The 21,976-nt window shown below is 51.1% G+C and overlaps 1 protein-coding gene, 1 long non-coding RNA gene and 1 other non-coding gene across 3 annotated transcripts in view; 1 reads left to right on the forward strand and 2 right to left on the reverse strand.

Moving 5' to 3' along the window:
* The window catches only part of LMF1 (lipase maturation factor 1), a 90,087-nt gene extending 88,564 nt beyond the window's left edge, over positions 1-1,523 (forward strand). Inside the window, exon 9 of the mRNA XM_060119890.1 lies at positions 328-1,523. Coding sequence (XP_059975873.1) covers positions 328-493 — 166 coding nt within the window. The 3' untranslated portion in view covers positions 494-1,523. The remainder of the gene's footprint in view (positions 1-327) is intronic.
* LOC132503466 (uncharacterized) overlaps positions 1-21,976 on the reverse strand; it is a 46,836-nt gene that overhangs the window by 5,893 nt on the left and 18,967 nt on the right. The window contains exons 2-3 of the long non-coding RNA XR_009534615.1: positions 15,465-15,761; positions 2,479-2,588 (exon numbers count right to left, since the gene is read on the reverse strand). This is a non-coding gene — a long non-coding RNA (uncharacterized LOC132503466). The remainder of the gene's footprint in view (positions 1-2,478; positions 2,589-15,464; positions 15,762-21,976) is intronic.
* On the reverse strand, positions 12,669-12,741 carry TRNAD-GUC (transfer RNA aspartic acid (anticodon GUC)). The gene has a single exon. It is a non-coding gene; the product is annotated as a tRNA-Asp (tRNA).

The raw sequence follows: 21,976 nt of genomic DNA on the forward strand, positions 1-21,976 counted from the left end.
TCAGCTGCCTTTCAGGGCTTCTCCCCAAGTGAAGGGGTCTGCTCTGGGGGCTGGGCCCACCTCCCGGAAACATGCCCAGACACAACGGTCGGTCTGCAAACCTCAGGTACCACTCACCTGCTGAAAGGATGCAGGGCTCAGCCCGATTGGCTCTGAGTGCTCTGTCCTCCCGGCTCCAGAGCCCCGCCCACCCCGCCATCATCTGGTCAGGGGCCTGGTTGTGCCGGGAGCTCCTGGCTCTCTGGCTTCCCCTGGGTGGCCTCTCCCTCTGAGGACTCCAGGGCTGTCTTTGGGGCGGAGGCTGACTGTGCTGCCCTCGCTCTGCAGGTGGGTCCGGGGAGAGCACTACAGGTACAAGTTCAGCCGCCCCGGGGGCAAGCACGCTGCTGAGGGCAAGTGGTGGATCCGGAAGAGGCTCGGCCCCTACTTCCCCCCGCTCAGCTTCCAGGACCTGAAGGGCTACTTCAGGTCACGGGAGTGGCCGTACCCCTAACCCGAATCAAGGTGGCCCAGGGCTTGTGCCCCAAGAAATAAAGTGGGAAGGCCGCAGTTTGGCTGCTCTGAGTGGGGTCTCCACAAGGATGCGGTTGACTGCTCTGAGTGGGGTCTCCACAAGGACATCCAGGGAAGCCGACCCAGAGAGGAGGGGCTGCCAGGGTCCTGGGTGGTTGTCTGTGCTTTCCTGTCTCCCCACAGTCAGTCCCCATGGTCCCCAAGTCTCTTCGCTCTGGGTTCGTCAGAGGAATCCCCAGAAAGCCCCCAGCCCTGCTCCACCCAGATCGTGCCCCTTGTCACCAGGCAACCCCCCCGCCAGACACCAGCATCCCGATGTTGCACCCAGCTCTGGTCTGTCCCAGGACCACCTGCCCATGCGGCCAAGAGGAGAGCCTCCCTCTCCTCTCTGCTCCCCCAAGCGGGTCCCCACCACGTCCAGGAGGGTCCTGCGTGAGAAAGTAGTCAGGGCTCCCTCTCAGAACCCACATGCGCCCACACGTGCTCTTCTCCACACTGACCAGCACCCGAAGGTGTGGACAGAGGGCCTCTGTCCTCCTTGGGTGGGCCACCCCCACCAGCCCTGAGTGAGGCACCTCCTCCCCTCCTTTGTGACCACGTTGCCCAGTCTCACACCTGGAGCCTCCTGCTCCCTGACCTAGGGTGGGAGGACGGGACAGCAGGGCAGTCAGCCCCAGCCTGGGCACCAGGGTCCCCAGGGCAGCGATTCTGAGGCCCAGTCACTGCAGGTTGAACTGGATTAATGGTGTGTTGCTTGGCAACCCTACTGGGCTGTGGCCCATAACCTCTACGGCCTGATGTCAGCAGTGAGTGGACACCCACCTGCCCCCCACCATCTGGGGTGCCTGCCGCGCTGTGGAGGGTCCCGGCGGGAACGAGGTGGTTCAGGGTAGGAGGCCAGGCTGAGGTGGGCACAAGTGTGGATCTGTGTGGAGCCCCCCCGCCTGCCTGGGGGCCTGGCCAGCCCAGGTGCCAACAAGAGAGGCTGTGTTCCTGCTCGCAGGCAAACAGGCGCCCTGTGTCTGTTGCAGGACAGACAGGGCCTCTGACAAGGAGCCTGGAGCCAGCAAGTCTGCCTGCGGCAGCCGCGTAAAACTACCACCAGCATGCTGGAATGGGCAGCCCTTACCAGGGGGCTGTCCTTGGGACCCTGCCAATGGGTAGGAGCACCAGGGGTGCCCCTGTGGGGCCCAGGGTGGGTAGGGGGCCTGAGGAGCTGCTGTGTCTTGGCTCGGGGTGGCCCTGCAGCCCCAGAACCACAGGTGGTCTCCCTGCCAGGAGCCATGGTGGGTCCCTGCCCCTGCCAGCCCTTCCTGCCACACTCTGGGCTTGCTGCCACCCAGGGCTCAGGCAGGGGAGGCCCCCAGCACTCCTTGGTGTGGGCTCCTCTCTGAGCCTTGGTCCAGCTGTGCCCCCCAAGGCTCCTGGGACAGCCCCCCAGACATACACAGGAGGCTGTGCTTAGACCTGTGGGCTGGGTGGGGCTGGGGCTGGGGCTGGAGCCAGTGGCAGGAGTGACACAGGAGGCCCTGAGCCCATTGTGGGGGGCAGGTGGGGGCAGGAATTAAGTGGCCCCACCCCTCCTGGGGCAGGGCAGCATCCTCTCACCCCGGGGGACGTCCTAGGTGATCCTGGTCGGGGGGGCACATGGCCCTCTAACAAACCAAGGAGTCTGCCAGACCTGCATACCCTCCAGAGGCTCTGGTCCCCCAGGGCCCACCCATCTGCCAGAAAGGGTGCCAGCCCCACCTTCAGAGCCTGTCCTGAGACCACACCCTCCCATCAAGGACAGACAGACTGCACCTCTCCTCCACTCAGAGCCCTCCCAGGGCCCCCACCTCACTGAGCATCAACCTGGGGTCCCTGCCTATCACCTCCGCCCGCTCCCCTGCATCCTCTCCATCCCGCATGCCCACCAGCCATGTTGGGCCCCAGGCCTTTGCACTGGTAGCTCGTGGTGCTCACCTCTCTCAGGGCCTCCTCTCCTGCCTCTGCTGGACTCCAGGCTGCTCCTGGTCACACACGGGCTGGTGGGGGGCTCATCCTGGCCCCCCAGTGCTGGATACACTGTTGACCTGATGCAAGAGAAAGGCCGACACTTAACGTCTGCTCCACCTGATGGTGCCTCAGTCCAGCGTCAGGACGGTCAGCTGTTTCGGGGGCGGGGGGGGGGCGAGTGCAGGGCAGGGACACAAGGTGGGGCCTTGGCTCGCCCCTTCTGGCAGCTGTGTCCCCATGAATCATCCACCGGGCAGCAGGGGATGCTTGCAGGTGAGGGTCCGCCCTACTCAACAAGAGGCTCAGATGCATGTTGGAAACTGAATTTCTGTCAGGCTCAGGCCGCTGTGCCATGGTTCTACGTTCACAGAAGTCAGCCTGAGGCTCCCGGGGAGGTGGCAGCAGGAGTCTTCTCAGGCCACAGGAGGGGCGGCCTGCTTGCGGGAGGGGCTGCCCTGGAGAAGGGTGAGCAGGGCATGACCGGGGCACCCTGACTTCCAGAGGGACTGGGAATTTCAGATCTGTTCTTCCCACCTGCTCTCTTGAGCCGACACCCCCTGGAAACCACTGCCCGACAAGCTGGCCCTCGCTGAGACCCCCACCCAATCTGAGGGTGTCTCCCCTACAAAGCACTCTGCCCCTTGGCTGTCACACGTCTGAACGGGGTCTGTCTGGTGACGGCAGCAACGCCCAGGCCCAGCCGGAACCCCATAGGCTGCAGAGGGTGCCCAGCCCACCCCACCCCCACCCCCCAGCTCTCCAACTGGAGGGCGCTGTGCTCAGCCCTCTTGCTCCAGGATGGGATGTGGACTCAGGACTCCAGTCACAGGGCAGTGGCTGAGCTCAGGTGATCCACTGAGCCTGGCTGTCAGCCCATCCAAAGCTGGGGGCTCAGCCAGGGGCCTGTCTCAGGGAGGACCCGCCATCTCCCTCTTGCTCCAGGACAGCGCGAGGGGTTCGGGCGCAGGTCCCGTCCCCACGAGGAGGGTGTGTACCAGCCTCCCTCTGTCAGAGGGCCTCTGGGCATCTTCCCCTTCACCAAGAGGTTTTCACTCAGAGGTGATCAGTGCATCTTGGGTGCCTGCTGAGGCCAAGCCCACCCTCTTTGCAGCCTAGTTCAGATCAGAGCCCTCCCATGGGGCGTCCCTGGGCAGGGTTCACAAGCCCTCCTCCCCCTGGGCTTCTACATCTGCACGGGCATTGCCTAATGCTTTGCGCTCTTAGGTCTCCAGCTCTGGAGGGACAGGGTCAGCAAACTCCCAGCCTCGTGGCTTTGTGGGAGCAGGAAGATCTCCACATCAATGCGTGTTGAGTTCAAGCATGTTACCAGTTATTAGAACGGACCCATGAAGACACAGAAAACCTGAGCTGTCGTGGAGCGCTTCGCTGCCTTCCTCCATTGTCCCCAGCGTCCCCCACAACCTCTGGGCCCCACCGTGGAGTTAGGCCCTTCTCCCTCCTGATGTTCATCCAGGGCTTCTCTCTTGTTTCCTCGTCAGTCTTCTCACAGCGCCAGCTTTGGCTTCTTCAGTCAACTGTCCTCTTCCACTTTCTGTTTCACATACATACGTTGTTATTTCCTTCCACCTTTTTCAGGTTTGCCTTCTGTCATCTCGAGTTGCAGACTTTCTTTCTTTCTATTCCTCCTTTCAGGTTTGCCTTCTGTCATCTCGAGTTGCAGACTTTCTTTCTTTCTATTCCTCCTTCTGATTTCTAGGAAACACAGCTCAGGATCCCACACACACAAGTGGCTGCACCCACAGGCTCTGTTGACCACTGTGGGCTTTGTGAATTCTAGAGACTGTGATGTCCTTAACACATCGAATAATAGAGGTGGGGATTTAAATGTTCAAACGAATGGATTTGGGAGGCAGTCTTTTACCTTGAATTTTATCACCGTGTTTGCCACTCCCAGCACCCCTCACCCCCCATGCCTCCAGCACCCTGGATCAACGCCCCTTTCAGAAGTGAACAAATTCTGGTGGAAAGGATACCTCCAATTCTGAAACAGCTACTTGCATCCCTCTGCTGAGGGGTTCCCTAGTTCAGTTAGCATCATGACAACCTGTCCCCTGGATCCATCCCTGCCCTGTATCCCACAGCCTGAGGATACCATGGACCTCTGTCCCCAGGGATTCAGTTCCAAAGCCACTGGGTAAGGTGGAACTCACATGTCAGCAAACTGACCTTTAAAGCTCCTAAAGTAATCAGCAAAATTGACAGAACTGTAGCTTAACTGACAAAAAGAAGATACAAATAACTAAAATCAAAAACGTTAAGTGAGGACATTACTACCAACATTACAGACATAAAAAGGATTACAAGAGAATAGTATGAACAACTGTAGCCAACAAATCAGGTAACCTAGACAGTGGACAAATTCCTAAAGACACACAAAATGCTAGAAGTGACTCAGGAAGAAATAGGAAATTTGAAGAGACTTATAGCAAGTAAGGAGATTGAATCAGTAATCAAAACCTCCAGCAGAGAAAAGTCTGCATCAGATGGCTTTGTTACTGAATTCTCCCAAGAATTAAAGAAAAATTAACACCAATCCTTCCAAAACTTTTTCCAAAGAATTAGAAGAGGAGGTAGGACTTCCCTGGTGGTGCAGTGGTTAAGAATCCACCTGCCAATGCAGGGGACACAGGTTTGAGCCCTGGTTCAGGAAGATCTATGTGCCTCAGAGCAACTAAGCCTATGCGTCACAACTACTGAGCCTGCACTCCAGAACCCAGAAGCCACAACTACTGAAGCCTGTGCTCCACAACAAGAGAAGCCACTGCAATGAGAAGCCCGTGCACTGCAACAAAAAGTAGACCCCACTCACTGCAACTAGAGAAAGCCCCTGCACAGCAATGAAGACGCAACACAGCTGAATTTTAATTAATTAATTAATTTTAAAAGAGGAGGGAACACTTCCTAACACAGCCTGTGGAGGCCAGCATGACCCCGGTAACAAGGCCAGATAAAGACACCAGTATCGGGCCTCCCTGGTGGCGCAGTGGTTGAGAGTCCGCCTGCCGATGCAGGGGATACGGGTTCGTGCCCCGGTCTGGGAGGATCCCATATGCCGCGGAGCGGCTGGGCCCGTGAGCCATGGCCGCTGGGCCTGCGCGTCCGGAGCCTGTGCTCCGCAACGGGAGAGGCCACAACAGTGAGAGGCCCGCATACCGCAAAAAGAAAAAAAAAAAAGACACCAGTATCCTTCGTGAATAGAGATACAAAAATGCTCAACAAAATACTAGCAAAACAAATCTATCAGCATATTAAGAGGATTATATGCCATGACCAAGTGGTATTTATCCTAGGAGTGCCAGAGTGGTTCAACATAAGAAAATCAATGTAATACACCACATTAACAGAATACAGGGGCAGAAAGAAAAACATGATATCTCAACTGATGCAGAAAAATCATTTGAAAAAAATCCAACACACTCTCATGATAAAAACCACTCAGAAAACTAGGAATAGAAGGGAACTTCCTCAACGTAATAAAAGGCATGCATGAAAACTCCACAGCTAAAATCGTACTCAATGGTGAAAGACTGAAAACTTTATGATCAAGACCAAGACAAGGATGCCCCTTTTCACCACTGCTATTCAACACTGTACTGGAGATCTAGCCAGAGCAATTAGTCAAGAAAAATAAATAAAAGGCTTTGAATTGGAGAGAAGTAAAACTATATTAACAGATGATATAATCCTATATATAGGAAATTCCAGCAATCCACAAAAATATTACAGGAGCTAATAAACTAATTCAGCAAAGTTACAGGGTATAAGATCAACACACAAAAATCAGATGTGTTTCTATACCTGCAATGAACAGTCTGAAAAAGAAACTAAGGGAACAATACCACTTATAATAGCATTCAGAAGAATAAAATACCAAGAATAAATTTAACCGAGGAGGTAAATGACTTGTACACTGAAAAGTACAAAACATTGCTGAAGGAAATCAAGGAAAACATAAATTCAGTGAAAGGCATCCATATCCATGGATTTGATGACAATATTGTTAAGATGACAATACTAACAAAGAGTTGAAAAAATTCCAATGGCCTTTTTTATAAAAATATAAAGACCAATCCTCAAATCCATATGGAATTGTAAGAGGCCCTAAATAACGAAAACAACCTTGAAAAAGAAGAATAAAGCTGACGGACTCACACTTCTGATTTTAAAACAGTACAAAGTAATCAAAACTGGTCATGGCACAAGGATAGACACACAGACCAACAGAATAGAATGCTGAGCCTAGAGAGAAACCCTCGCGTGTATGGCCAAATGGCCTTTGACAAAGGTGCCAAGACCATTCAATGGAAAAAGGATAGTCTTTTCAACTGATGCTGGGAAAAATGGATCTACATGCTAAAGAGTGAGCTTGGGCCCTTACCTCACACCATATTCAAAAATTAACTCAAAATGGATGAAATACCTAAATGTAAGAGCTAACACTATTACAGCTTTTTTTTTTTTTTTTTGCGGTACGCAGGGCCCTCACTGCTGTGGCCTCTCCCATTGCGGAGCACAGGCTCTGGACCCGCAGGCTCAGCGGCCATGGCTCATGGGCCCAGCTGCTCCACGGCATGTGGGATCTTCCCGGACCGGGGCATGAACCCCTGTCCCCTGCATTGGCAGGCGGACTCTCAACCACTGCGCCACCAGGGAAGCCCAACTCTTGAAAGAAAACATGGTTACTCTTCATGACCTTGAATTTGGCAGTGGATTCTGAGGTATGACGCCAAAAGCAAGAGCAACAATAAACCAAGATAAATTGGACTTCATCAAATTTAAAACTTTTATCTAAAGACACTATCAAGATGTGGCCCATATATACAATGGAATATTACTCAGCCATAAAAAGAAATGAAATTGAGCTTTTGTAGTGAGGTGGATGGACCTAGAGTCTGTCATACAGAGTGAAGTAAGTCAGAAAGAGAAAAACAAATACTGTATGCTACCACATATATATGAAATCTTTAAAAAAAAATGGTTGTGAAGAACCTAGGGGCAGGACAGGAATAAAGACACAGACCTACTAGACAATGGACTTGAGGACACGGGGAAAGGGAAGGGGAAGCTGTGACAAAGAGAGTGGCATGGACATATATACACTACCAAACGTAAAACATAGCTAGTGGGAAGCAGCCGCATAGCACAGGGAGATCAGCTCGGTGCTTTGTGACCGCCTGGAGGGGTGGGATAGGGAGGGTGGGAGGGAGGGAGGCGCAAGAGGGAAGAGATATGGGAACATATGTATATGTATATTGATTCACTTTGTTATAAAGCAGAAACTAACACACCATTGTAAAGCAATTATACTCCAATAAAGATGTTTAAAAAATAACTAAATAAAAGACACTATCAAGTTTGGGGTTAGCAGATGCAAACTATTACATATAGAATGGATAAACAATAAAGTCCTACTGTATAGCACAGGGAACTATTTTCAATATCCTGAGATAAACCATAATGGAAAAGAATATAAAAAAAACATATATATGTATAAATGAATCACTTTGCTGTACAGCAGAAACACAGCATTGTAAATCAACTATACTTCAATTTAAAAAAATAAAAACAGAGACACCATAGAGTGAAAAGATGACCCACAGAATGAGAGAAAATATTTGCAAGTCATATATCTCATAAGACTCTACTATCCAGAATATATAAATAACTCCTACAACTAAGCAACAAAAAGACAAACATCCCAATTCAAAATTATTTGAATGGACATTTCTTCAAGGAAGACATACAAATGCCCAACAAGCACATGAAAAGATACTCAAAATCCTTAATCATAGAAATGCACATGAAAATGCACACAATGAGATACCACTTCACACCCATGAGGATGGCTATAATTTTTTTAATGGAAAAAAACAAGTGTTGGCAAGGATGTAGAAAATTGGAAACTTCGTACATTGCAATTGGTAACACAAAATGGTGCAGCTGTTATGGAAAAGTCTAGCAGTTCCTCAAAAAGTTAAACATTGGGTCAATTACCATATGAACCAGCAATTCTACTTCTAGGTATATATCCAAAAGAACTGAAATCAGGGACTCAAACAGATACTTGTATGCCAATGTTCACAGCATCATTATTCACAATAGCCAAAAGGTGGAAACAACACAAATGTCCACCAACAGATGAATGGATAAACAAAGCATACAAGGGAATACTATTCAGCCACAAAAAGGAATAAAGCATCAGCACACGCTACAGTGTGGATAAATCTTGAAAACATTATGCCCAGTAAAATAAGCCAGACACAAAAGGTCACCTGTAATATGATTCCATTTATAGAAATATCTAAAACAGGTAAATCTATAAAAATAGCTGACTAGTGGTTGCCAGAGGCTGGGGGGAGGGGAGAATGGGGAGTGACTGCTAATGGTACAGGGTTTCCTTCTGAGATGATAAAATATTTTGGAACTAGATAGAGGTGATAATTGCACAACACTGTGATATATTAAATGCCGCTGACTGTTTACTGTAAAATGGTTAATGTTAACGTCCATTTCTTCTCAATTTTTAAAAATAAGCCTTCTGAGTGTCCTGAGACCCTGCCCCAGGGGGCTGGGAGACCTCACACTGCCAAGATCTAGTGAGAACAGTCGGGGGTGGGGGCGGGGCAGTGAGACAGATAAAGTGCTTCATCCCTTCTTTGCTAAGCGCATAGGGCTGGATTCACTTGAGGCTAAAACATGAGGCTGTGATTAGCCAGTAGGATGGAAGGTGGGCTTCCAGAGCCAGCATGTGACACATGGGCACACTTTTAACTGATGGTCTTGGAAAGACAGTCACACATGCAACTACCAATTAGGCGAGGAAAACTCAAGCAAGTGAAAGGGCAGCCATGGCTATGTGATGTTGATGATTCTTAAACCTACGTCTGGAGGGCTTTCTGCTGAGGCCGCCTGCCCCACCCTCACCCAGATCAGCTTCTTAGCAAGGCCTCGGGACATAGCTGGGGTCCTGACCCCTCTCCCCACAGGTGTGCAACCACCTCATCCACCAGGACTGACCTGACCGGGTGGACAGCAGCTGACCCTGCCTCTGGGCAGTGTGGTTCACTGTTCTAGGGGTCATACGTGTCTAGGTGTTCCGCATGGTCCACACTGTTACAGCTTTATCATCGATCCCAGTACCTGGCGGTCTCAGCCCCCACTTCTCAAAACTGCCTTGACTATCTCTGGCCCATTGCTCACAACAAGCTCAAGTTTCTTGTTAGTTCTAATACAGGCAGACCTCATTTTATTGCACTTCACAGAAATCAGTGTTTTTTACAAATTGAAGCAACCCTGCATCAAGTCTGTAGGCGCCATTTTTCAACAGCATTTTCTAACTTCAGGTCTCTGTGTCACATTTTAGTAATTCTCTTAAAAATAATGAAAATGGGGCTTCCCTGGTGGTGCAGTGGTTGAGAGTCCGCCTGCCGATGCAGGGGACACGGGTTCGTGCCCCGGTCTGGGAAGATACCACATGCCGCGGAGCAGCTGGGCCCGTGAGCCGTGGCCGCTGAGCCTGCGCGTCCGGAGCCTGTGCTCCACAGCGGGAGAGGCCACAACAGTGAGAGGCCCGCGTACCGCAAAAATAATAATAATAATGAAAATGTTTGAAATACTGCATTTGTGATGGTGCTATGTGATCAGTGATCTTTGATGCCACTACTGTAATTGTTTTGGGCACCATGAACTGTACCCATGTAAGATCATGAACTGAATGGATAAATGTGTGTGTTCTGACTGCTCTACCAACCAGCCGTTCCCCCCATCTGTCTCCCTCTCCTCAGGCCTCCCAGTTCCCTAAGACACAGCAAGATTGAAATTAGGCCAATTAATAACCCTACAGTGGCCTCTAAGTGTTCAAGTGAAAGGAAGAGTTGCATGTCTCTCACTTTAAATCAAAAGCTGAAGATGATTAAATTTAGTGAGGAAGGCATGTCAAAAGTGAAGGTAGGCCAAAAGCCAGGCCTCTTGCACCAAACAGCCAAGTTGTGAATGCAAAGGAAAAGTTCTTGAAGGAAATTAAAAGTGCCACTCCAGTGAACACATGAATGATAAAGTGAAACAGCCTTATTGCTGATATGGAGAAAGTTTTAGTCTAGATTGAAGATCTAACTAGCCACAACATTCCCTTAAACCAAAGTCTAATTCAAAACAAGGCTAACTCTCTTCAATTCTATGAAGGCTGAGAGAGACAAGGAAGCTGCAGAAGAAAAGCCTGAAACTGGCAGAGGTTGGTTCGTGAGGCTGAAGGAAAGAAGCCATCTCCATAAAATAAAAGTTCAAGGTGAAGCAGCAAATGCTGATGTAGAAGCTGCAGCAAGTTATCCAGAAGATCTAGCTGAGACCATTAATGAAGGTGGCTGCACCAAACAACAGATATTCAATGTAGACGAGACAGCCTTCTATTGGAACAAGAGGCCATCTAGGACTTTCACAGCTAGAGAGAAGTCAGTGCCTGGCTTCAAAGCATCAAAGGACAAGCTGACTCTCTTGTTAGAGGCTAATGCAGCTGGTGACTTTAAGCTGAAGCCAATGCTTATTTACCATTCTGAAAATCCTCAAGTCCTTAAGAATTATGTTAAATCTACTCTCCTATGCTCAATAAATGAAACCACAAAACCTGGATGACACATCTGTTTACAACATGGCTTACTGAATATTATAAGCCCACTGTTGACACCTACTGCTCAGAAAAAAAAAAATTCAAAATATCACTACTCTTTGACAATGCACCTGGTCCCCCAAGAGCTCTGGTGGAGGTGTACAATGAGATTAATGTTATTTCCCTGTCTGCTAGCACAGCATCCATTCTGTAGCCCATGGATCAAAGAGTAATTTTTGATTTTGAAGTCTTATTATTTAAGAAATGCATATCATAAGGCTATAGCTGCCATAGATAGTGATTCCTCTGATGGATCTGGGCAATCCATCACCATCCTAGATACCATCCTAGATACCATTATGAACTTTTATGATTCATGGGAAGAGGTCAAATTATCAACATTAACAGGAGTTTGGAAGAAGTTGACTCAAACCTTCATGGATGACTTTGAGGGGTTCAAGACTTCAGTGGAGGAAGTAATTGCAGATGTGGCAGAAATAGCAAGATAACTAGAATTAGAAGTGGAACCTAAAAATGTAACTGAGTTGCTTCAATCTCATAACAAAACTTTTAATGAATGAGGAGTTGCCTCTCACGGATGAGCAATAAAGTGGTTTCTTGAGATGGAATCAACTCCAGTGAAGATGCTGTGAAGACTGTTGAAATGGCAACAAAGAAGTTTAAATATTACATGAACTTAGTTGATAAAGCAGCAGCAGGGTTTGAGAGGATTGACTCCAATTTTGAAAGAAGTTCTACTATGGGTACAATGCTATCAAACAGCATTGCATGCTACAGAGAAATCATTCATGAAAGGAAGAGTCAATGAACGTGGTGAACTTCATTATCTTATTTTAAGAAATTGTCTCAGCCACCTCAACCTTCAGTAACCACCACCCTGATCAGTTAGCAGATATCAACATCAAGGCAAGACTCTCCACCAGGAAAAAGACTACAACTCACTAAGGCTCAGATGATGATTAGCATTGTTTTTTTTTGTTTTTTTTGTGTGTATTTTTTTTTGCGGTACGCGGGCCTCTCACTACTGTGGCCTCTCCTGTTGCGGAGCACAGGCTCCGGATGTGCAGGCTCCGTGGCCATGGCTCACGGGTCCAGCCGCTCCACGGCATGTGGGATCTTCCCAGAATGGGGCACAAACCCGTGTCCCCTGCATCGGCAGGCGGACTCTCAACCACTGCGCCACCAGGGAAGCCTGGTGATTAGCATTTTTAAATTAAGGTATGTATGTAACATTACTCTTTTAGACATAATGCTATTGCACACTTAATAGACAACAGTACAGTGTAAAGGTAACTTTTATATGCTCTGGAAAACCAGAAAATCATGTGATTTGCTTTATTGCGATGTTCTGGAACCAAAACCCATGGCATCTCCAAGTTGTGCCTGTAGTTTATGTGCAAATAGTGGACGGTATTGTTTCTCTTCTTCCTACCTGAGGCTCTTTGCCTTTTTGGTTTTTTGGGGTTTTGGGGGTTTTTTTTTCGGCCACACCACATGGCTTGCAGGATTTTAGTTCCCTGACCAGGGATCGAACCTGGGCCCTCAGCAGTGACAGCATGGAATCCTAACCACTGGACCACCAAGGAATTCCCTCTTTCTTGTCTTCTTGTGCTAGCTTCCAGGTTGAGGCCCACCATCTCTCTTATGACCTCTTGTCTTTTTTCTAACCTAGAAGTTGTCCCTTTAAAAAATCTCACCACAGTAAGCTAGTCTACTGCAAAAACCCTTTGGCTGAAACCATGTAAAAATGCTGGGGAAAAAAATAATCAAATTTTGTTTCTGAACTCACGAAAAATATATAATGCAGTGCAAGAAGAGAAGCTGAAAGCCAGAACAGTGCACCGCAGGCTGCAGGGAAGAGGCACCTTGTCCTGATGACATGGGGACTCCCAACAAAGACCTTTCCATAAAACCAGAACCCTTTCAGGGCCAAAACAATAGACAACAAAATCAATGAAACCCAGTTTGGTTCTTTGAAAATATCGGTAAAAGGGATAAACTTCTAGCTACAATGATCAAGCAAAAAGGAGACAGAACACAAATTACAACATCAAGAGGAAAAAGGGGACATCACTACAGATCCTATAGACGCTGAAAGAACAATAAGAGAATATTGTGAACATTATTCTAATAGACTTGACATCCTAGTTGAAGTGAAAAAGAATTCCATGAAATGTACACATTACTAAAAGTGACTTACAAAGAAAGAGAAAACCCAAACAACCCCAACACAATTAAAGAAATTGAATTCATAATTTAAAATCTCACAAAGAAAACTTCAGACTGAGATGGCCTGATTGGTAAGTTCTATCAACATTTAATGAAGAAATTATGTCATTCTATACAAACTTTCAGAAAATAGAGGAGGAGGAAATGCACACTACTGATCAGAATATAAAAAGGTATGGGACTTCCCTGGTGGCTCAGTGGATAAGACTCCGTGCTCCCAATGCAGGGGGGCCGGGTTCGATCCCTGGTCAGGGAGCTAGATCCCATATGCATGCTGCAACTAAGAGTTCGCATGCCACAACTAAGGAGCCAGCGAGCTGCAACTAAGAAGCCAGCGAGCTGCAACTAAGAAGCCCACGTCCCGCAACTAAGGAACTAGCGCAACCAAAGAAAGAAAGACTATAAAAAGGTACAATGACATGAAAAACAGTTTGGCATTTTGAAAACATTAAACATGTACTACCACATGACCCGGCCATTCCTCTCCTAGGTATGAAAACACAGAGACCTTTAAACACTGTTCTTAGCAGACTTATTCATAATAACCAAAGAGCTGGGAGCAGCCCAGGGGTCCATCAGTAGGCGAGTGGATGAACCCACTGTGTTGTAAATGTGCATGTAAACATGCAAATAATTCTTAGCAATAAACAGATCAAATTATCGCTACACATTTGAACCTCAAAAACATGCTGAGCTAACAAATCCAGAAACAAAAGAATATACACCATATGATTCCATTTATATAGGACTCTAGGGAGGAAAAAAGTCCCAGTCAATCCCTCCCCAACTCGGCCCCGGCTAACCACTGACCTGTTCTCTGTCCCTGGGAAGTGGAACAAGGGAATATCTGCGGGGGTTGGAAATGCTCTATATCTTAATTGTGTGGTAGGTACCTCAGTGTACACATTTGTCAAAAACCATCAAGCTGTACACTTAAAATAGGTGCATTTTGTTTCATGTAAATTACGACTGACTCTCTGCATAAAGCCCTGATTTGTAGTATTTTTTAATTTCCATGATCTGAACACTCCCACCACATCACTCAGCACAGAGCTGGGAAGGGGTGTGCATGGTCAGTCTTGTGCGGCGGTACAAGTCAGCTCCGGCACAATACCACTTGTCCCTCAGTCAAGTTGGTCTTGAAAAGAAAACAAAGAAACCCTGAAATATCATTACGGCAGGCTAAAATAAATAAGACTTTCAATGCCAAGTGTTGATGAAGGCACAGAGCAGTGGAAATGCTGGTAAAAGCATAGATTGGCGATATCTATTAAAAGTTGACGCTGTACACACCCAGGACCCAGCTGCGCCATGCCTGGGGCGTCCACAACAGAAGCGTGCACTACAGGTCACAGCAGCACTGTTCACTAAAGACCAAACACCCATCAGGAGTGAAGAGGTGGACGGGGCTCGTGCACTCACACGACGGGACACTTTACTGCACTCGGATACGCGCCTCGTGACTTCACTTACAATACGACGCTCACAGGCAAGCGGTGCTAAGTGCAGGGTTGTGGTCACATTGGGGGACACCGACATTCAGTCTCTGAACATTTTCTGAGCTCACATTTTGTGGACTTTTGTATGTGTTCCAATCCACAATTAAAACATTTTTGACAGAAAAATCTGTTTTCATCATTGAGTGTCAGACCCTTTACACTGTATTTATTATATGAGCCCAGAGCTGGGTGTTTGTCTTTTCATAGACACGCGTAAGAAGGTGCTGTGCCCACTTGACTCCAGGTGGTGTTCCTGCGCATCTTGTCTTGCACTGTGACTGACACACTTTCCCTTTGCTGGTTGCCCATCGTGGAAGGGCTTTCTGTTCCCTGAGTTTGTAAACCTGCTGGGTGAGACTCAAAAGCCCCAGACAGCCCTCCCTCCTGCCCAAGGGCGATTTGGTTCTTTTCTAAAGTCAACACTTGAACCCTGAGGGACCAGAGCAAGTTCACAAAGCCTCCCGAGATAGAGCTGGCGGCGTCCGGTTGGCCCACGGCTACCTGCAAGGACACCTTGCTCTGGGGCTGAAAGTCAGGAAAGCGGTGACGTGAAGCCGGCAGAACTAGATGACGCCTCTTACCTGTCTTTCCTCCTGCACGGGGTCCACGATTCCATTGTCCTGGGAGGATCATCTGCGTTGCTGCCCCCACTGGCGCTGGCTCGGTAGGGCTGCACCTGGGGCAAGGGCCTCAGCGCCAGCCAGCAGCTGCGCTCCCCGCGGGCACACATTTGCATCTCAATAACCGGGGCTGAAGCTGAAGGAGCCAGCTGTCGGAGCCTCGGGAGAAACGCGCCTTGTTCCTTTAAGGGGTGGGCTCAAGGCTCTTCATCAAGTGGCCTCCATCTCCCCGCTGGTCTTCACACTCACACAATTCTTCTAGACGAAAAAAATATGAAGCACCATTAGCGAGCGAGTTATCAGGGGCCAACTGTGTCCCCATCAATGCCCCTCAGTCCATTGTGGCCGTCGTGCAGCTGCAGGGCTGGCGCCGAGCAAGCCGCCGGCTGGGCTGTCCCTCCATCCCGTCTGACCATCCCCACTGGGCACTGCGGCCATCGAGCCCTTTCACTGTCGTGTCCAGTGGAAGTGGATGACACGTTCAGAGCTCATGCACTGTCCTGGAGGGACCAGGCCCAGCCAACACCCCCCAGACGATGGCTCAGCCCCAGTGGATCCCATACCCCCCTCACCCGCCGGCTGTTCTTGTCGACCCAGTGCCATGAGCCCACTACTTGCTGACCAATGCCCCTGGCTGCCCACTGCCCCAGGGTCTCGGCACACAGGTCCGCCCCAGAGGCCTTCCCTGGCCCACCGCAACGCGTCCCTCACTGGGAGTCTCGGAACAGATGTCCCTGGGCCTGGTGTTCCATACTCCTCAGTCCCCACACAAGGGCGTCACCTCCACCAGTGAGGGCCTGCAGGTCAGCGGTGGTGGGTTGAATACTGTCCCCCAAAATTCACATCCACCCAGAACCGCAGAACATGACCTTAGAAATAGGGTCTTTACTGTATTTGTGACTAATTGTGTAACAGGTTATTTTAGTTTCTGTTCTGTGGAAAGTGTAAAGCATTCCAACAAAGGGTTTTAATGTAGATTTTTTTTTTTTTTTGCACCCATGCTGTTGATTGCTAAATGTAATAGTCTGATCATGACGCTGAATAAATGTGTCTTTTTTTAAAATGTGCTGTGTAAAGTTAGTCTACTCTGAAGCCATTTTGGTAAACTACCCCAACAGTGTGAAGTTAGAGTTCCTTCAGGGTGATGCCAGGTTCCATTCAAAATTTATTTACAACCTGCTTTGGTGGAGAAGCTACTGTCTTCCGAAACCTTGGTGTAGTTGAACTGACAGTTACTGCGTTGTGACCTGGAGTTCACCGTGAAAAGGGTCACCCAAGCCAAGTGATGGAGTTTTTTGATTATTAATATATGATTGTTGGCATATCCTATGCAATATATCTAAATTGGATTATGGTACCAGATACAGATGGGAATGAAGCTTGTGTATCATCCATTATCATGTGTAATAAATAAACAATTTAATACCCTCAAAAAAAAAAAAGAAAAGAAATAGGGTCTTTACAGATGTGATCAGTTAAGAGGAGGTGATGCTGGGTTAGGCTGGGACTAAACCAATGTCCAGTGTCCTCACACCAGGAGGAGACACAGACACAGACACAGGGGAGGCCACGTGACCACAGAGGCAGAGACAGTGATGCGGCCACAACCCAGGGATGCCAGAGCCCCCAGAAGCAGGACGAGGTGGGAAGGATCCTCCCCTGGAGCCTCGGACTTCTGGCCTCAGACCGGGAGATGGGACATTCCTTTCTTCCTAAACCCCCTAGGTTATGGCCCTGTGCTGCAAGGATCCCCAGAGACCCACACACTGGAGGAGGAGGCAGCGCCTCTGGACTCAGGAGAGCCTCGTATGCCCAGATCTGGCCGTGCAGAGCATGGGGCCCAGGGTGGCCCCCACAGCCACCCTCCTCAATGACCTGGGGGCAGGTGGGCAACCACCTCCCGGGGCAGCAGCCCCACCCAAGAGGGTCCGGGATGCAGGACAGTGAGATGGACGGTTCTGCTCCGGGGACTGGCTCCACCCCATCAGCTAATGCAGGGCCCCCCAGGCATCTGTGCCCTTGACCCCACCTGCCCCTCTGAGCCCTTCGCACCCAGCCGGGAGCCACTGGGACCCCTCGCCCCTGCCCAGGGGGCACACTGCCCTGGATACAGGCAAATTTTGGTATGAGTCCCTAGGGGAGCGGGACACTGGGCATTCACGGGCGACCCCTAGGGAGGACAGGGGCTAAATTCCTCCCTAGATGGTAAGGAGGTCCCCAGGTGGCCATGCCGGGAGGTACCAGCAGGCCTGCAGCCCAGGGCTGGGCTCTTGAGCTCCTGCTGCCCAACGCAGAGGGGAGGCACTGTGGGTGGCACCCACTTTCCATCACTAGCAGCTCCAGGTAGGAATACACTGGGAACCACAGGCACCTTGCTGGGAGGAAGGACCATAAGGACAGGCCAGGGGGAAAGAGACCAAGAGGCTCCCTTCTGCTCTGACGGGGAAGAGCCCCACCTGGGAGGGGACCCACCCCAACGCTCTGCCCTTCCCTAAGGGTGCCAACCTTGTCTGTCACCCTCCCCTGGGGTGCTGGATGGGCCAACCCCATGAGGAGCCGAGGACACCGGTCACCTGGTCCCTCATCTGTGACCCTCAGGGCCAGCTTGGGGGTTCAGAGGGAATCAAGTGCGGCCACAGGTCCTGAACAGTCTAGGCATCAACATCAACACTCCAGGTTTCCACAGGGACCGGGAGAACCAGACAGAGACAGGGCAGGCGGACCGACCGCAGGTTCTCGCCAAACATCTAAGAGACGTTTGGGGTTTGGAATCGCAGATCAGGGCTGTGGGTGGCATCCTATTCCATAGACTTTTCTGGGGAGGAGAGACTCCCACCCTAAGAGAGAAAGAGGGGCCAGCAGAGTTGGCAAGGCCTACCTCAGATGCTGGTGGAGCCCCCCCACACACGTGTGCACACAGGCAGGACCACATATGTACACGTGCAGGCACACAGGCACAGGGGTGCATCTTAAGTACACAGTTGTGTATATGACATTTCATACTAATATCACAGTTACGTAAATTGTGTGACTAGCTAGATATTTTGGAAACAGGAGTGACCACCAGACCTGACCCTCCACCCTGTGGGCCACAGCGGAGGCGGCCATGCTGGGCCTGCCTGGACTGACCTCCAAGCAGGTGCAAATAAGCTCCTGGCAAGCGCAGAACACACGGGTTCAGATGCCTCTTCCAAAGGAAGGTCCAGCATCCCGGGGGTGGGGGCACCTCGGCTGTCCGGTGCCCATATGCACGGTCTCGCTTGCCTGTCCCCACCCCCTCCCCGAGGACACCCAGCAGCACGGCCGCTCTGAGGAGCCAAGATGGCACCAGGAGGACACCGTCTGGCTGCAGGACCCCCGGCCCCCTGCCCAGAGCTGTGGCGGGTCCTGCCAGAGCCCCCAGCCCAGTCTGGGGCTGCACTGACTGACTCACCCAGGGCAGCTGTGGCAGCGGTGAGCCAGGGTACGAGCCCCCCGTGCACACAGCCAACCAGCTCCTTCCACCTTGCCTGGTGTCACAGGCTCTTGGCTGGTGGGACACAGTTATCAAGGGGGTTCCCCTCTACCATCCCTGAGTGCTGGGGCAGGAATGGCTGCAAAGCCCAGGGGGCGCTTCCAGGTGGAGGCAGAAGCTGGAGGCCCTGACGCGGCTCCGCCCGCTGACCCCACCGAGACTCAGCACCTAATTGCTCCTGCTCCCGTCCCAGGGCTGGCAGAGGATGCCCTGGAGGGGCTGCCAGCCAGGCTGTGCCCTAAGGGTCAGGGGGACAGCTGCCCGGAGAGGAGGGGACGACACCTGAGACCACAGGCACCTCCTCTGCCTCAAAAAGGAAGACGCCAGGATCCCTGGACGCAGAGGCATCTGTCTTCCCCGGGTCAGGTTAGCAGGGAGGTGGCGGAGCCAGGAAAACCCGGCACGCAGCCGCCTCTTCACAGGGTGAGAGGGACAACGCCCCACCCGAGACCGGGGGGACAGCTGGCCCGCCACTGTTGGGGCTCAGGCACCACAGCTGAACAGGCAGCTGAACCCCACTCAGACCCAGGAAGCAGAGCACACACTGCCCGGAACTCCTATCTGTGCCGCGCAGCTGGCAAGGGCCAGAGGCAGCTCACGGCGGGAGGGAGCTGGCATCATCCACCCTTGGCCAGGGTGCCCACGGGTCCCTAAACAAGGTGGGGGCGCTGAGCCCAGGTCCTTGCAAGTAGCACAGGGTACAGCGGCCCATCCCTTCCCGGACAGGCACCCAGGGCCAGTGCTGAGCCATCTTTACCAGCCTGCAAGGTGGGAACCCACATGCACCTCACAGCTCAGGGACAGAAGCCGAGGGGCTTTGTGGAAAGACTTGCCCACCCCGATGATCCCGCAGCCCCAGCCGAGTCTCTCGCAGCCTTCTCAGGACCAGTGGGTCCAAGCTGGGGCCAGGAAGGGAAGGCACCCCTGCACCGACAGGAGCCAGGCACACCCCACACCTGGGGCCACACCGGAGAGCAGCCCACAGGGCCGGGCAGCAGGGGAGGCCACTGCCAGAGCCCCATCATCCTGCCTTACCAGGATAGGCCCCAAATCCAATGACAGTGTCCTTACAGGAGACAGAAGAGGACAGACACAGACTGAGAAGAAGTCACATGAAGATGGAGATGGGAGCCCCCAGAAGCTGGAAGAGGCTGGAAGGATCCTCCCATGGAGCTTCTATCTTGGTCTGACTTCTGGCCTCCAGACTGTGAGAGGATGAGGGTCTGCTGTCTTCACCACCCAGGTTGTGGTGATTTGATCTGGCAGCCCCAGGACACTAGCACACCCACCATCCCACCCTAGTGTGGGTGTGATGGGGGTGGCCCCCTCCCCAGGCTTCTTCCGACTTCTCTGGTCAGCCCTGGGGGCACACCCTTGGCCCCGGCTTCAATGGACACACCCAAGTCAGAAGCAGAAACACCCCTCCTTTGATAACTTAGATGAAATGGACCAATTCCCCCAAAATCACAAACAACCAAACTCACCCAAAATGTAATAGATACTGAATAGTACTATAATTGTCAAAGACGTTGAATTTGCAGTTAAAACTATGGAAGAGAAATGTCCAGGCCCAGGTGGTTTTACTGGTGAATTCTACCAAACATTTAAAGAAAAAGTAACACCAATTCTACCCGATCCCTTCCAGAAAGTAGAAAAGGAGGGAACACTTCCAAGGTCAGCATTACCCAAATCAAAGCCAGAAAGGACAAACAAGAAAACCACAGACCAACATCACTCATGAAATAGAAAATGAGCCAGCAACCAACTGGGCTCAGCTTCAAAATTTGAAAATCAAAAGACCAAATAAGAAAAACCATATAATCATATCAACAGATGAAGAAAAAACATTAGACAAAATTCAATATCTATTCATGATAAACAACAACCACCACGTCTCAGCTAATCGGAACAAGAACTTCCTGAACCTGACAAAGGGCATCTACACACCAACAGCCGCCCCTCTCCCCCATGCCCCCCCCCCACTCAGTGGAGAAAACCATACAGCGGTCTGGCTGGGAACCGACCCCTCTGTTCTGAGGAGCTGGGCAAGGGCGGGAAGGGGGCAGACAGTCCAGAAAAGGCAGGACGGCCACCACTGTCGGATGGGAGAAGCTGGCAGACAAGCTCCGTGTCCCAGACAGAGCATCACACAAAGGCCACCTCCCCCAGGGCAGGGGCCCCGGCCCAGGAGCCGCCCCTGTGTCCCAGGGTCTAGTGCTGAACCATGGTCAGCCCAGGGTGGGCCTGCAGACGCCCCCGCCCCCTGGGGTCCTCAGAGGCTGGGTCTGAAGGGGCTGCACCCCTGGTGTGGTCGCCCCCAGGTCCAGGCTCAGCCCGGGTGTGCCCTCCCAGCGGCTCTCAGGTGGGGGACCCTGAAGGGGCTTCAACACGTCAGCAGGACCCCTAGGGACTGTCATAGGCGACAGCTGGAGGTGAGAGGCTGGAGCTAGGCCCTGAGGCCCCTCGAACTTGCAGGTTCACAGCTCACAGCGTCTAGGCCAGGCGGCTTCCCCACGCATCATTCCCACATGTCAATAACTTCATGGGGATTTTCGTCCTCCTGAGGTGAGAGCTTGACAAGGCCTGTGTATCAGCCGCAGGGCATCCCCCGGAGCCAGCCCCTCCAAGAAGGGCCTTGACCGGCCTGTGGCTTCGGACCCTGGCCTCACTCGGACTGACGTCCAGTGCCCACGGGCAGCGCTCAAGGACAGAGCTGGGCCGAGGGACACCAGCCTCCCAGCTCACAGCCCAACGTAGTGTAAACGTTTGGTAGAATCGCAGTGAAGCGGCCCAGGCGTTCCTCCAGGGAGGTTTTTAAACCACTAACCTAATCTATTTCTTACAGGTCTTAGCTTCTGACAGTGAGAAAAGGCAAAGGGAAGAATAACAAATAACGAAAAGCACTCAGATGTGAGTCTCCTGGTCTTGCTCACACAGGAGAGAAGGAACCCGCCTCCTT

The sequence above is a fragment of the Mesoplodon densirostris genome, chromosome 16 (assembly GCF_025265405.1).
Source record: "Mesoplodon densirostris isolate mMesDen1 chromosome 16, mMesDen1 primary haplotype, whole genome shotgun sequence".
Classification (NCBI taxonomy): Eukaryota; Metazoa; Chordata; class Mammalia; order Artiodactyla; family Ziphiidae; genus Mesoplodon; species Mesoplodon densirostris.